General features: G+C 40.2%; 1 protein-coding gene across 5 annotated transcripts in view; it reads left to right on the forward strand.

The window, feature by feature from the left end:
• Nucleotides 1–13358, forward strand: part of LOC311527068 (uncharacterized protein) — a 153296-nt gene that overhangs the window by 55514 nt on the left and 84424 nt on the right. For all 5 annotated transcript variants that reach the window (XM_084640682.1, XM_084640679.1, XM_084640680.1 and 2 more), the window contains exons 17-24: nt 1739–1894; nt 2424–2608; nt 4478–4660; nt 7983–8074; nt 8303–8472; nt 10332–10491; nt 11142–11221; nt 12756–12936. In XM_084640682.1, the coding sequence (XP_084496808.1) occupies nt 1739–1894; nt 2424–2608; nt 4478–4660; nt 7983–8074; nt 8303–8472; nt 10332–10491; nt 11142–11221; nt 12756–12936 (1207 nt within the window). The remainder of the gene's footprint in view (nt 1–1738; nt 1895–2423; nt 2609–4477; nt 4661–7982; nt 8075–8302; nt 8473–10331; nt 10492–11141; nt 11222–12755; nt 12937–13358) is intronic.

A 13358-nucleotide genomic window follows, 5' to 3' on the forward strand; every position in this document is an offset into this window, starting at 1 on the left:
TCTGTCCTTTTTTTTCTTTTGGTCCATAGATTTCAAGAGGAACACAAGCAAGCCCTTAATGTTGAGCTTCTGCCTTGGTGCACTGTTGTTGCTTATTTCTTATTCAGCTGTGTGAGCTGTGAGCTGCAATGGAATTCCATTGTGCAGCGACCAATGAAATGAAGATTAGAGTTTGGAGCAACCCATGCTCTGGGCAGAACTGACTGGGATGTGATGGGGACTGGCTGCAACAGCTGAGCTATAGTCTGATAAATTACCCCAATTGCTCAGAAAGCTGGTCTTTTTGGAGTACAATATATTTACCATCTTTTTTTTTCCTATTGGAAACTAAGAGACAGCTGTGGTTTATAGGAGCCTGCATATGATTGATGTTAGAGCTGAGCAGATAATGGAAACAAATTTCTCTGAGCACTAAATTTGACAATATTTGTGCTTGGATTTTCTTTCCCTGTATTTGTGCCTCTTTCCATGGACATTCTTGTAATCAACTTTCACTAGCATATGTGGTCTCAGAAAGCAGCTTTTCGGCTTATGTGAATACTCAGGGAAGGAGAATTTTAAATTTTCTTTTATGAATTTACCCAGCAAAATTACGTTATTTTAATCTAATCAGAGGAGATAAACAGTACCATGTAACTTATTTGAGTCTCAGAGCCCAGGTCAATTGACCGATCACAACTACCCAACACAAACCAATTTTCTAATAGCAAGCAATGTTGTCTAATAAGTTCAAATAACAAATACATCTGAGAGAGGCAAAATCCGTTCATGGTTATTCTGGAAACAGAGGCCAAACAAATGTTTAAATTGTTAAAATTTGTCGGTTCAGCTTTTTATTTTTATAATCATTGTTTAATGTGTTTATTTTATATACAAATTCTGATCCCAATCTTGCATACACTTATGCAAGTGCTATACATCAAACTCCTAAGAAGTCCCATTGAAATTAATAGAGGACTGCTCCCACACTTAAAGTTAAGCATGTCTGTGAATGTTTGCATGATAGGCTTTATCTTGCACTGCCAGGGTGTCACAGGTCCTAGCAAGCACCTTCTTCCTGCTACCCAGTAGGACTGCAGTGAGGGCTCCCAGCTTCTGCCCCCTCCCCTGAGCGACACCGGGAGCTGGTGGGGCAGAGTGGAGCAGGGCGGGATGGGGCCAGGTCACCAGCTGCTGCCAGCACCAGGCCTCCCGTTAACTCCCCAGGCCACCCTGGACCCACGTTCCCCTGAAGCGTGGGGCCCCCCAAAGTGCTGGGCCCAGGGCGGTTAGCCCAGTCCATCCTATGGACGGGATGGCTCTGCTTGGACCCATTCTGGGCACCACCAAAAATTATACAAACCTGACGCCCATGATTATTCCAGGGAGGTCAGTGGTTTTGTTTCCCCAAAGCCATATCTGTCTCTGGTTCGTAGCACTGTTGTGGCTGGCACAGCAGTGTTCAACATTTCAGGAGCCCCATCACTCACCCATCTTGAGTATGATCAGTTGGAAGCAGCTATCACTTCTGCTCCCGGCTGAAAGTATCTGATCCTTGGTGTGTGGAATGCTGTACAGGACACAGCAGGCCTAATAACCAGGGTCTCATGTGGTCTTGTCATATTTGCATGGGTTCAAATGCCCCACCATCCCCTCTGCTAATAATCTGAACTGCACTGGCGATGAGTTTGCTGTGAGGTTGTATGGTATTTTGTGTAAATAGCCCCTGCTCCTAAATAACTCTGTACCACTCTGTCAGTTTACTGGAAGGATGGGGAAAAAGAAGGAGCTGAAATGCGAACTGAGCATCAAGATTTTTGGGAATGAACTCAGCTTTTTGGACTGTGAGGATATAAAGAAGCAAGTGAAACATTATTCCCTGAACCTGGCGGAACTGGCTGTCAAGCTTCTAAAGGTAAAAGGAACCATTTTGCTGTTTGAAAGTGGGTGCTTGGAGAAACTAGTTTTGACCTGATATGTAAGAGGTTAAAAAACAGGGATTATTATTTGTTTTAATTGAACCAAATCAGAATATTTTTTTTTAGAAACCTTTAAGACTGGGAAATACACGGGATCTACTCTGGGTTGTAACAAAAGGGGATGTGTTTGTGTCACCATGAACAAAATTTAATTTAATGTCTTGATTATGCTTGTCCCTGTTCTTGTCCAAAAACGTTCCTATTTCAGAGCAAAATAATACCTAGTCTTTAAACACTCACAGGGCTTACTCTAGCTGCATTTGTGCCCTTGCCAAAGATAAGCTTTGGTGTTGGTTTCTTATTTATTTCCAAATCCAGCTCAATGAAAAGGACCTGCTATGGAAGGGGAAATGCTATGAGAAACACAGTGGATGGTTCTGTCCCAAGCAAAAGTCTGGAAAAATCCTTGCAGCTGACTTTATGATATGCATAGCAATTTTATTTTGTTTCATTATTCTGCCATAGGGGCAAGAGGTCCAGTTTAATAAAAGACTGAGTCTGGCTACTGAAGAATTGCTCTTTCCATCAATTTCAGGCTTTCAAGTTAGACTGGCTTTAAATGCTTCAGCAGCAACCAATGTAAAAATCAAAGGGAATGTGGATTTCAAACAACGATCAAATTTTTTCATAAATGGATATCTCAAGCTAAGGTAAAAGATGCTTTATATAGTAGGGAGCAAATATGCTTCATAATTCAAGTACATTGTAGTTAAACTGTAATTACTTTGAACCATGCTGTGATTACAGTACAGACTGTGGGTTGTATACCAATACTTGGAAGAGCTTGGTTAACATCTTTAAGAGCTGCAGTAATAGAAGAGAGGCAGCATGGTCAGTGTCTGGAATATGTCAGTGGGAATCAGGAGTCCTTGGTTCTGACTCTGCCTCAGGACATTTTGCCTTTTTAGGAATGTCTACAGTGCAATAAACCCTCCGGGGCACTGAGTCCCAGAGCCCAGGTCAATTGACTCGGGCTCGCAGGGCTAAAAGCCGCTTTGGGGGTTTCAGAGCCAAGGCTCCAGCCTGAGACTGAATGTCTGTATTGCAGTTTTTAGCCCCGCAGCCTGAGCGCCACAAACCCTCATCCGCTGGCTGGGCTAGTCATGGCTGTACCACAGGTCTTTTTATTGCCATGGAGATGTACCCTTTGTTCCTTAATGAGATTAATAATACAGACTCATTTTTATAAGGCATGTGGGTGGAAAGTGCTATATAACTGCAAAGTAAGTACCATGTATTTATTACTTCCACACACTTCCGACAGTGAGGGGAACGTAGTGGTGCTTTAGGCACAAGTTCCATGCGGATGTGCCCTGCAATCAATTCGGAAATCCACGTAGAATAGTCAGCGACCAGCAGTGTGCGATATGTTGCCCTGTTATCAGGAAGCAGCAGTTTTTTATGCTGTCCATTTAATTTTAAATTCTCTATTGTTGTGCTTCTCCAGCCCTGCTTTTTTAGCCAGCCCACCTATTGTACCTCTCAGTCAAGTTTACAAACGTTTGCAGGTGGGTGATCTCACAAGTTGCTTTTCATATCATACAGCTGATTCTGCCTTGGCTTTCATAGGGATCTCCATGATTTTGTCTCCAACGGCACTTGGGGTATGGGGTATGGTCGGGGTGCTTTTTAATTGTAGGAGGCCATTCCATCGAAGTCATTCAGGCGGAAATATGCTTTTGCTGTGTCCCGACCAATCAGGTAGCTCAGTTTAAAAAAAATATTGGGAGGGAGGGTTTGTTTTGAATCCCGTTAGATAAGTTACACACCTCCTGCGTTTGTCTTACACGTTCACATTTCCCTTCCACAACCATACCACTTTCCAAAGCAGGTTCCTGAAGATGAGATGTTGGTTTAAAGGTTTTTCTGAGCTATGGATAGAAATCCTTGCCCCAAAAATTCAGTGTGGGAGACCAAAGTATTTCATCCTTCTTTTGAGGCTACTGGTTAAAAAATGTATACCCACTTATTCCTCTATGTTGATGAGCATCACGCCATAATCTGTGATATTATGAATTAAGTTTGCATATGAGAATAAATTGCATTATGGGTCAAATATATCCATTTGGTGTCAATAGGCTATATTCCAGATTATACCAGATGAGGATCTAGCCCAGTATTAGCTTACCTGACTGTCAGACTTTTAGCTGTGTTCTTCAATTATTTACTTGAACTTTGCTATGTCACATATAAATAGAGATGGGCCTGACTCAAAACACTGGATCCAACCACTTCCCTTGCCTCTTCTGGTGGAGTTTGGATTTGAATCCAGGTCTAAATTCCTCAGCTTGTATACATCTCTGTTATAACACAGACTTTTGTTGTGGCTTGTATTAAGATGCGTGTGTCTGAATATTTCAAAGTTATTTTAAAAAACAAAATGTTCACCCCAGCTTTAAAGTTAGCAATGAAACATGTACAGTGCCACAGAGGATAAGAAGCCTGTGGCTTAGATTATGGTGTTGGTAAATAAAGAGGGTGCTTTTCAGTGGGAACTGTTTCTTTGCATCTCTTGCCAGTGCTTTTATCCAGATTTCTGCCCAAATGGGAATTGTGGGGAATTTGGGAAGAGCTGGCTTGAACTGGGTAACAGGACTGAGGACATCAACCAGCCTTGATGGAGGAATCCAGGTGAAAAAAGGCCAAGAACTTAAAGTTTTCTTGAACACCCCTGAAGAATCCATGGAGATAATCAACTTCAGGTAAGAACAGATGAGTGCAACTGTAACACCAACAGACCCCGGTCGTGGGGTGGAATCAAACCGGGGACCTCAGGATCTTAGTGCATGAGCCTCTACTGCATGAGCTAAAAGCCACCTGGCTATTAGCTAAGGCTGTAGAGCAGACTCACTTTATCTCTCTAGGTGGTCATGGTGCCACTAGATGGCACAGAACACCACACCCAGGAGGTGTGTGGGTTACACAATGTCCAGAGAACACTAACCATGATAACCTTCTAAAATCTGAACTTAGCTGGCAGGTTTGTTAACAGTGTGGGACTTTAAATTTGAATTCAGTTTTCTTCCTGTAGCTATAGTGTCTGCACTTTCGTACTAAACTGAACAGAGTGACTCAGTATGGTGTAGCTATGCCCCGTACAAAGTTGCCATTTTGAAAATAGACACTTATTGGGTGTATTCACACTTCAGATCCTTCATATGATGTTTATGAAGGCCTAGTGGGAGCTAGTAAAAGTGAAAAAAAGCACTGGGCCAAATCCTGATATCCTTGTTCAATTTTTGCTTGATTCTTACTCAGGCAAAACTCCCATTGCTTCAGTGGAGGTTTTGCTGAGTAAGGACTGAGAGAAAACACAGAAGGTTTTTGATTCTTCGTTATGATTCTCAACACAGGCTAACGGTTGGTGGGGCAGGAAAGTGAAACTGGTTTGACTCTTGGTCTCAGAAGTGATTAGGATTCTTGTACGTTTTACTGGCCCACAGAGGAGAATCAGTGTACCCCTTGATCTTCGTGAGAATGTGTAACTTTGTGGGTGAAAAGGTTCATGGGCTCTAGAGGCTGCTGGGATCATGAGATGTGAACAGTGCATTTTCCTTTGGTTCTTCTGTATGGTTCTGCAGTGGCCACTTGGTGAAAATGTATTTAAGCTTATACTAGCAAAAGCAGCTGGTTTTGATCTGGGGCTTGTAAAAGGAAGGCATTTGTGGGTCAGCTCAGAAGCAATGAGAAGAAGTGTCTTCATATGATGATAATGTGTTTCAGCAAGAAGGCAATGATGGGTAGGAATATATGATATATGACAAACTAAACAGAAATATTACCAGGAATGCAATGGGATTGTTCCTATCTGTGCAAGGGCATCGTGGAAGGCAGGAGTTGAAATAACAAGAAGAATTCGATTGTCAGAAGATTCTCATATTGCACGGTCATCAAAGTGGTATTTAAATGCAAGACTGATGTCAAAAGTCAGGGAAATAGTCAGATCTGGCTGGGGTCAAAGCAGTAGGGCTGTCTAGCAACATATACAGCCACTCTCATCATCAATTAATCTATGTGATAACAGGGTAAGTATGTGAAATTCCTATTTAACAATGCATGCCCATGTGGGAGAATTTTACTCTTATACTGTATGATTATATTGCTATACGTACTATAACTTTGTACATCCTATCATCAGAGTGAGATATAATCATATCACAACCACTTCTTTGTACAGTATTGTTTTAATTAGAGATATGACAGAAATGAACTGCAAAAGACATTTCCTCTCCTTTCCCCAGTTTCTCACTGACTAGCAATGCTCTGTCTTCACTGGAGCTTTTGCATCCAAGCAATCTATATTTCAGGGAATTGTCCCAGTGCAGCAAGAACGTGGCTTTACTCCTGCAGATTGATAGTATGTAACAACATAACTGGGCTCATTTGGTATACCATGTTTCGTGAGGTGTACCCAGCAGGTGAGTACCTGCTGACATCATTGAATGTTGGGTAAAGGATGCTTCATGTCTCAACAGCTTCCAGAAGTTAAACTGATGAATTGTTTGTGCTAATGTGGGTTAGGCTTTGTAGTGTATATTTCCAGCAGTTTTCTCTTTTCTTCTTACTTTCAGATTTGACAGAAGTCCAAGTGGAAAATTCTGGACCAGCAAGATGGCTGGATGTGTTGACATATTATAAACCACGTGCTCCAGCCTCTTAGACGAGACAACAGATTTATAAAACATTTACAGCATAGTTACTTTTTTTTACCTATGTCTTGGTTTTGCACTCTGTCTTCAGGGGCATTCATACTCATGGAAAAGTCAAGGGATAGAGCAATAATTTACTTTTGATGAGTTTTCAGCTAAAGCACAAAGCAGAATTAGAAAGCTGTAGTTCACACTGCAGGGGCAGGAGGCAAATCTGTTGATGGCACAAGTATTTGGCTTATGGCAACTAATTCAGTGTACTGCAATGTCCATCCAATTCCAAATGCACACAACTTCTCTCCCCACACCCAACATTTTCATCTCAGAATAATCTTAAATAATCATTTTACCATGATATTAAATCAACGTTATTTCTGTTTCACTTTATTAACCCTTTCATGCCTATCAAGGGTGGAGTCTTTGCACACCCCATCTCCCACTGAAGTCCTGCAAGAAATGTAGGATTGGAACATAGCTGATGGCCAGGCCATACTCTAAACTGGGGGGGGGGGGAGGAGAGGAGAGAAGCATAGAGGGCCAGGAATTACCCTAACTTGGGCTGAACTAGTTGGGGGAGGAGTTGTGTCTAAACAGCAGCATCCGTCCTCCCGCTTTCCAACTTCACAGCACCCTCCTTCATGGGTTTGGTGTTATGGACGGGGGTATGGCTGTGTGGAGAGGGAGTGAGATCAAATGGATGGCAGCCATTCATGGCATCATCCTTCACCTGCGAGCAACTATAAGCAAGAAACACTGCTGTCCTTGGCAGCTCACAATTTAGCACAGAGTTCTTTGTAATTTGCTGCTTTTAAATTCTCTGGACTGCTTTGCTTTTATCCCTCACGATTTTATACACACTATCTCCCTCCTTTTCACTAGATAGGAGCTGCCTCCTCTGTACAATCTTACGGGCCTTATTCTCTGCTCACTCTCTTCAGTGTTAATTAGGAGTTACTCCACTGAAGTCAATGGAGTTGCATTGGTGTGAATCAGGAGAACCAGATTCTATACAATTGTTCTACTTCTAAAGAGTAAGGATTAGAATAAAGATGAGAGTAAGGATTGTTCTTCATCTCCCAGGGGTAAATTCACCCCTGTGCTGAGACCCATCTATGTACCACTGAAGTCCCTATTAAGGCTTAAAGTGGTGCATAAGCTTTGTGCAAGACTTCCACAAAGAAGAGACTTGCACTCCTAATGAATATAAACATGTAGAGACCTCAGTAGAATGTCACCTTTCTAATAATATTTTTCCACCTAGGAGAGGATGAAACAGACCTGAAAGAAAGGCAAATCAACGCAATTATGTATAAAAACTTGTAGCAGTGATTAAATAAATCATTTTTAAATGACTATTTGCATTTCTTTGTTATAGCTCCAAATTTTACCTCACAACAATGGATGGGATGGAAAATATTGAAGGTTTCCAAGACCATATAGAAACCAAGTCCTGCACTAGTGAGGAAGGTAGGCTTGTGGATATTGTATCTATCATACAGAATTAAATCACTCTCAAATATATATAGAGGTCTGAATCATAACAAACAGCACATTTGACACAATTGTGAATTTCTTCTCATCTCATTACTTCAGAATAATCTACACCTTAGTAATTCTCCTCAGATAGTCTGTGTGTCCTCTTGGCTTAATCATAATGCTGTTCTAACTGAACCCAATGCTCTTGTGTTTCACCAGTGTCCAAGATTTTTGGCTGGCAGTTGTGTTCTGAAATGTCTTACCCTGGTAAAACCAGTGGTTTGCCTTTCCCATTCTCTGGACCAGCAAAAGCAGCTATGACGTTAAAGAAGCAAGACAGAGGCTTGCAACAGTACCTGATGGAAGCCACCTATAACTATACTCCTCAGGTACAATTACACCAGCTATTATTTTTGGTTTGGTAGATATGTTCATTTCCATTGACTCAAGTGAAAAATGTGTTTTAGCGCATTGTGTGCTACAGCCCAGCCAGTTTCCAGCAGCTAGAGGATCCAGTTGGCATAGAAAGAAAAAAGTTACTTGGAAACTACTATCTGACACGTGTGGTGGATAATTATTCTTGTCCCTTTATAACAATTAGAGAACAGATAAGTTAAGTGACTTGACTAAGGTCACACAGTCAGACACTGATAGAGCTGGGAGCAGAACCCAGGACTTCCTTACTTGGTGCCTTGAGCTAACCACAAAGCAACACTGCCTCTCTTTAACCCCTTTTCTATACTTGTGCAGTGTAAAATTGTCCTAAAAATCAATCTACTTAAACCAGTATGAGCTGTTAATGTAGGTGCACTTTTGCCAGTTTAAAACTTGCTGATATCAATAAGAAACCAACTTAAGCTAAATTAATTAAGCAAGAGTTAAACAGACTTAAGTGTGTCTACTTTAGGGCCTTGCTCCAGTTTAACAAGATTAGTTTTTAAATTGATGTAGCGCTTTTTTTGTATGGACAAGGCCTAAGAGAGAGGATTTTCTGCACTGTGGAGAAGACAGCAAGGATTTCTAACTTTTCTAAATCTATAGTCTCAAAATATTTGAGGGCTGTTTTCTGGCTGTGTTAATGTTTCAAGGTTACTGATGATATCTTCAGGAAACTGCTTTGGAAAAGTGTTTAGCTAGTTGGTGCCTATGGTGATAGAAGATATAAATATGGGTTGGGGTGGTCTCATTTGTGAATAAAACCAGGAAAAACCCTAGCCATTTGTAATTAGCTAAGTGAGGGAAGCAAAAGGTGACTGGAGCATGAATTCATGGAATAGCCAAAGATCATGCAAAAAGAATTTTGGTCTGAAACAGACAGTCAAAGACACATTTTATGTCCCACCCAACAGGACATTTTAAACAGGCCTGAGAAATTCCAGGCAAAATAGGATGTGATATTAGCAAAGCCATTTGTTGATATCTGCAGCCTGCAATGCTGTAGACACTGTTACTGAGAAGAGAACTGTGATTTTGGAATATCCAGGTCTGGGGCAGGAGAAACGCAGAGATTGACCGTGTAAAATTACTGGCACAAAAATGGACAGTAGAGCTTCTTTCTAATTGGCCCACAATATTCTGAACTGGTCATGCATTTAGTACAGAATTACAGAGTCTATAATTTAAAATGGCACATAAACTAGTGCCTCCCAATCTGTGTTTTCAGCACTATTTATAAAACTTATTTTTTTCATTATGATTTTAGTCCAAAACTTAGCATTCTATTGTCAAACTCTGCCCTATTACATTCAAAGGCTTCCAGGAATAGTAAGGGGAAGACATTCTAATGCTAATTGAATGTGGCCCTAGAATGTGAAGGTACTTAATGAAAATAGTAGAAAATGTTTGAGTGAGTTAAGCTCTATACCTGGATTCTGGGTTAGAATTTTCTCAAAGTTTGGCAGGGTGTGGCACGATTTCAAGAGGCTCTGAGGGTGCTGTGAAATCCTAGGTGTTCAAATGAGAGTTCACAAGTCTATCACTGGGCTGGGACTGGAAAATTCAGCTAGTTGCAAATTAATACTATCATATGTATGAGAAACATTTGGAATAAAAGATAAAATTAAATTGGAAATGGAAATGCACACCTGGAAATGGTTTATACAAGAATTATAGAAGTAGATTGGAAAAACAGTCTTGATATCCTAGCAATGCAGCCTGCTGTGATTCCTTGACGTAATTCCATATGGCCAGCTCCATTTTGTAAATGCTCTGCCAGTTGCAGGTGTCATGATCATTTCTTTTTTTCTAGGAGGATTCTTGGATTCCAAGTGAAGTTGTCCTTCATTTCTTTATTGGGACACCAAAGTCAGACCTGAAAAGGGATGTTGGGGTTGACCTCAATTTTAATGTCCCACAGAAAAAATTCAGAATCAAATTTATGCAGCCAAAGAAAAAAATCCAAGTCGATGGTAGGTCTTTCAACTAACAACCAGATCCTCTGTTAGTGGCAATCAGGGGAGCTCTGTTACAGCCAATGGAGTTACTCCAATATACACCAGCAGAGGATCTAGCTGTAAATTTATACTGAATTGTATGAAAGCCATTCAGCCAATGTAGATGACATTATTATAGATTCTCCATCAGCTGGGGTAATTGCATCTTTGTTAATCCTAGATGCTCCCAAAGGTTCATGCACTCACTGGGAGCTGAAAATCAGATGGCGGGGGAAGGGGGAATTTCCTGCAGAACAGGAATACCAGGTTCCGGCCAGCTTTACTTAAGAGCCTAAATCCCATTTTCAACATGACAGCCACTTAAGAACTTAAGTCTCAGTGAAAAATCAATGGGACTTAAGTATGTAGAAGCTACATCTCTTTTGAAAATGGGACTTAGGCTCTTAAGTAAAGCTTAGGTTCCAAAGTCAAATTTTACCCCACACCTCTTACTGTTTTCCTTTGCTCTGCTATTATTTGTTGTTTAATTCTGTAAATGCATTATTCACAGCAATTGTAAATACCATGTTGTGATATGTTTCCACATTAGATACAGTAAAAATTATATTGTAGCTTTCTATGTACCAAAAAAAGAAAACATCTGTGTTCTTTCCTATTTCTCTAAGGAAAACTTGAGTTATCTAAGAATTCACGAATTGGACACCTGGAGCTGGTACTAGATGACAAAGATGTCTATTATATTAAGGTACATCCTCAAAATACGAAGTTTTCAATAGTAGGATGAAATAGACAAATAGAAATGGGATGAAAAAATCCCTATAGAGAGACGATAAGACACATGTATACTGAAATAGTGTCTGAATAATCAGTTAGTGGAACGAGTAAGTTCTCTATTACAGGTACATCCATTCATTCAAGTAGGAATAACACATACTGACAGATCATCCCTAAACTGTGTTTTTTTTTATAATCAAATATCCTTAAGCACCAACATATAAGCAAAAGCAATTTTGTTCCATTCAGACTTTGTCTTTAAAACCACCAATAACTGTGCACTATGAGCCTGATCCAAAGTCAGTGAAACTACTCCTATTGACTTCAGTGGGCTTTGGTTTAGTAAGGGTGTATATAGTTTAAATTCCCATGTCCTCTCAGCTACTTGTACTTTTGAAGAGAGCTGAGATGTTTGGGTGATAGATAGCTTGGAAGATTGGTAACTGAATACAGAGCCTTTTACCTTCAGCTGCTAGTCTATAAGGCTCTGTGTGAGTGCAGCAGCCCATTCCCCCATGTGCTTCTATATGCTGGATTGGGGCTTTAAACAATATTTGGCCTATTTTTCACTTGCATTTGGTGCTAAATGAATAAACTGAAATGATTTCTTAGAGCAGGCTTTCAGTTGCAATCACAATTTTTACAATGGTCATGCGTAATGTCTGTGACTGAACCCAGAGTTAGCTTTTCACTGGCATGAATTCTGTAGATACAGGAATATCTCAAATATTCCTCTTTTAAAGATATGGATTGCATCATAACAGAGAGATAAACAGGATCATTCCAATGCTAAAGCTATAAAAGAAAAAAAATCACGTGGGTAGAAATTTAACATTGAAATCGTACTGAGATTTTTTATTTCCCCACAGATTTAGGTTGTAATAATTCACCTTTTTTCATTACTTAATTGGCAACTTAGAAGCCGCATCAACGCGGGTCTGTCGTCCTAATCCTACTTAATTGTTGCACATGTTTCAACAACTACAGTAGTTTATCAGCTGTTTTTTCCTACAATACAATTTCAATCCAGACATTTTGAACCTTTCTTCTCTTTAGCAGAGCAGCAAATCAAACACTAATTAACATTGCAGAGTGCTGCACTTGCATTCAAGCCAACCAAAATAAAGTTCCAAACTGCCGTCCAGTCAATGTTTTCAATAACACCATATCAAACAAATTTTGTTTTCATTTTGTATTTCAGTTTTTTGGTCAGTCCTGCAACATGCTGTGTGTTTTCAATTCCCACTGAAGTCAGTGGGAGTGGAGGATACCTGGCACCTCACAAGACTGGATTCTTTATCTTGTTTGGAAAATAAATCCACTGTCTCCTCACCCATTACTTGTCAACAGCAGCTTTTGCATTCTCTAAATTGAAAATATAAATATTCCCCCTCCTCCTCCCGCATTGGTAAGGTGCCCATCTCAAGTATCTAGTCACCAAATGCTGACTGAGTCTGTTTCTCAAAACATAATCAAACTGGATTGTTGGGTCGGGGTTTTTTTAGGGAATGACGGGTTTGCAAACAGTGAGTGGGGAGCAGAGATACACAACCCAGCTGGAAGTAAAGCTGATAAAGCAAGGAAGCCCAATCGTTCTGTCAGGAAACATCACTAAGCAACTTGGCAAGAAAATGGCTTTTTCAGTGTCTCTGCATAATTTATTGAAGGATGCAGCATTTCTTTCAGGTTGGTGGACAAAGTACTTGTCATATACATGAGTGGGATCTGGCATCCTCAGGACATATGCTGAGAAGAGCATATGTTCTAGTTTCCTGCTTTTATAGGAACTAAAATCCCTTTGAAGTTAATTGGGGTGCCTTTAAAATGTATGTGCTTGTGTAACACTTACTTACCTTGAAAAATAATAGCAGTTATACAGTAAATTAAACATCTTCCTTGAATCCCTTTGTCTGAAAAGAAAAAGTTTAAGTAGCATTAACATTTGCAGGGAGTCATTTATTTAAAAAAATTCTGATCCTATTTTCCATCATTCACTATTGTGTTAAAAACCCTGCTGCTGGTAATGTGGCTAGATAAAAAGGTGAATTCATATACTGGACTAAATCAAAGATGCAACACTTAGGCCCTATTTCCCCCCCCCTGACAAA

The sequence above is a fragment of the Lepidochelys olivacea genome (genome assembly GCF_965140295.1).
Source record: "Lepidochelys olivacea isolate rLepOli2 genome assembly, chromosome: 10".
Classification (NCBI taxonomy): Eukaryota; Metazoa; Chordata; order Testudines; family Cheloniidae; genus Lepidochelys; species Lepidochelys olivacea.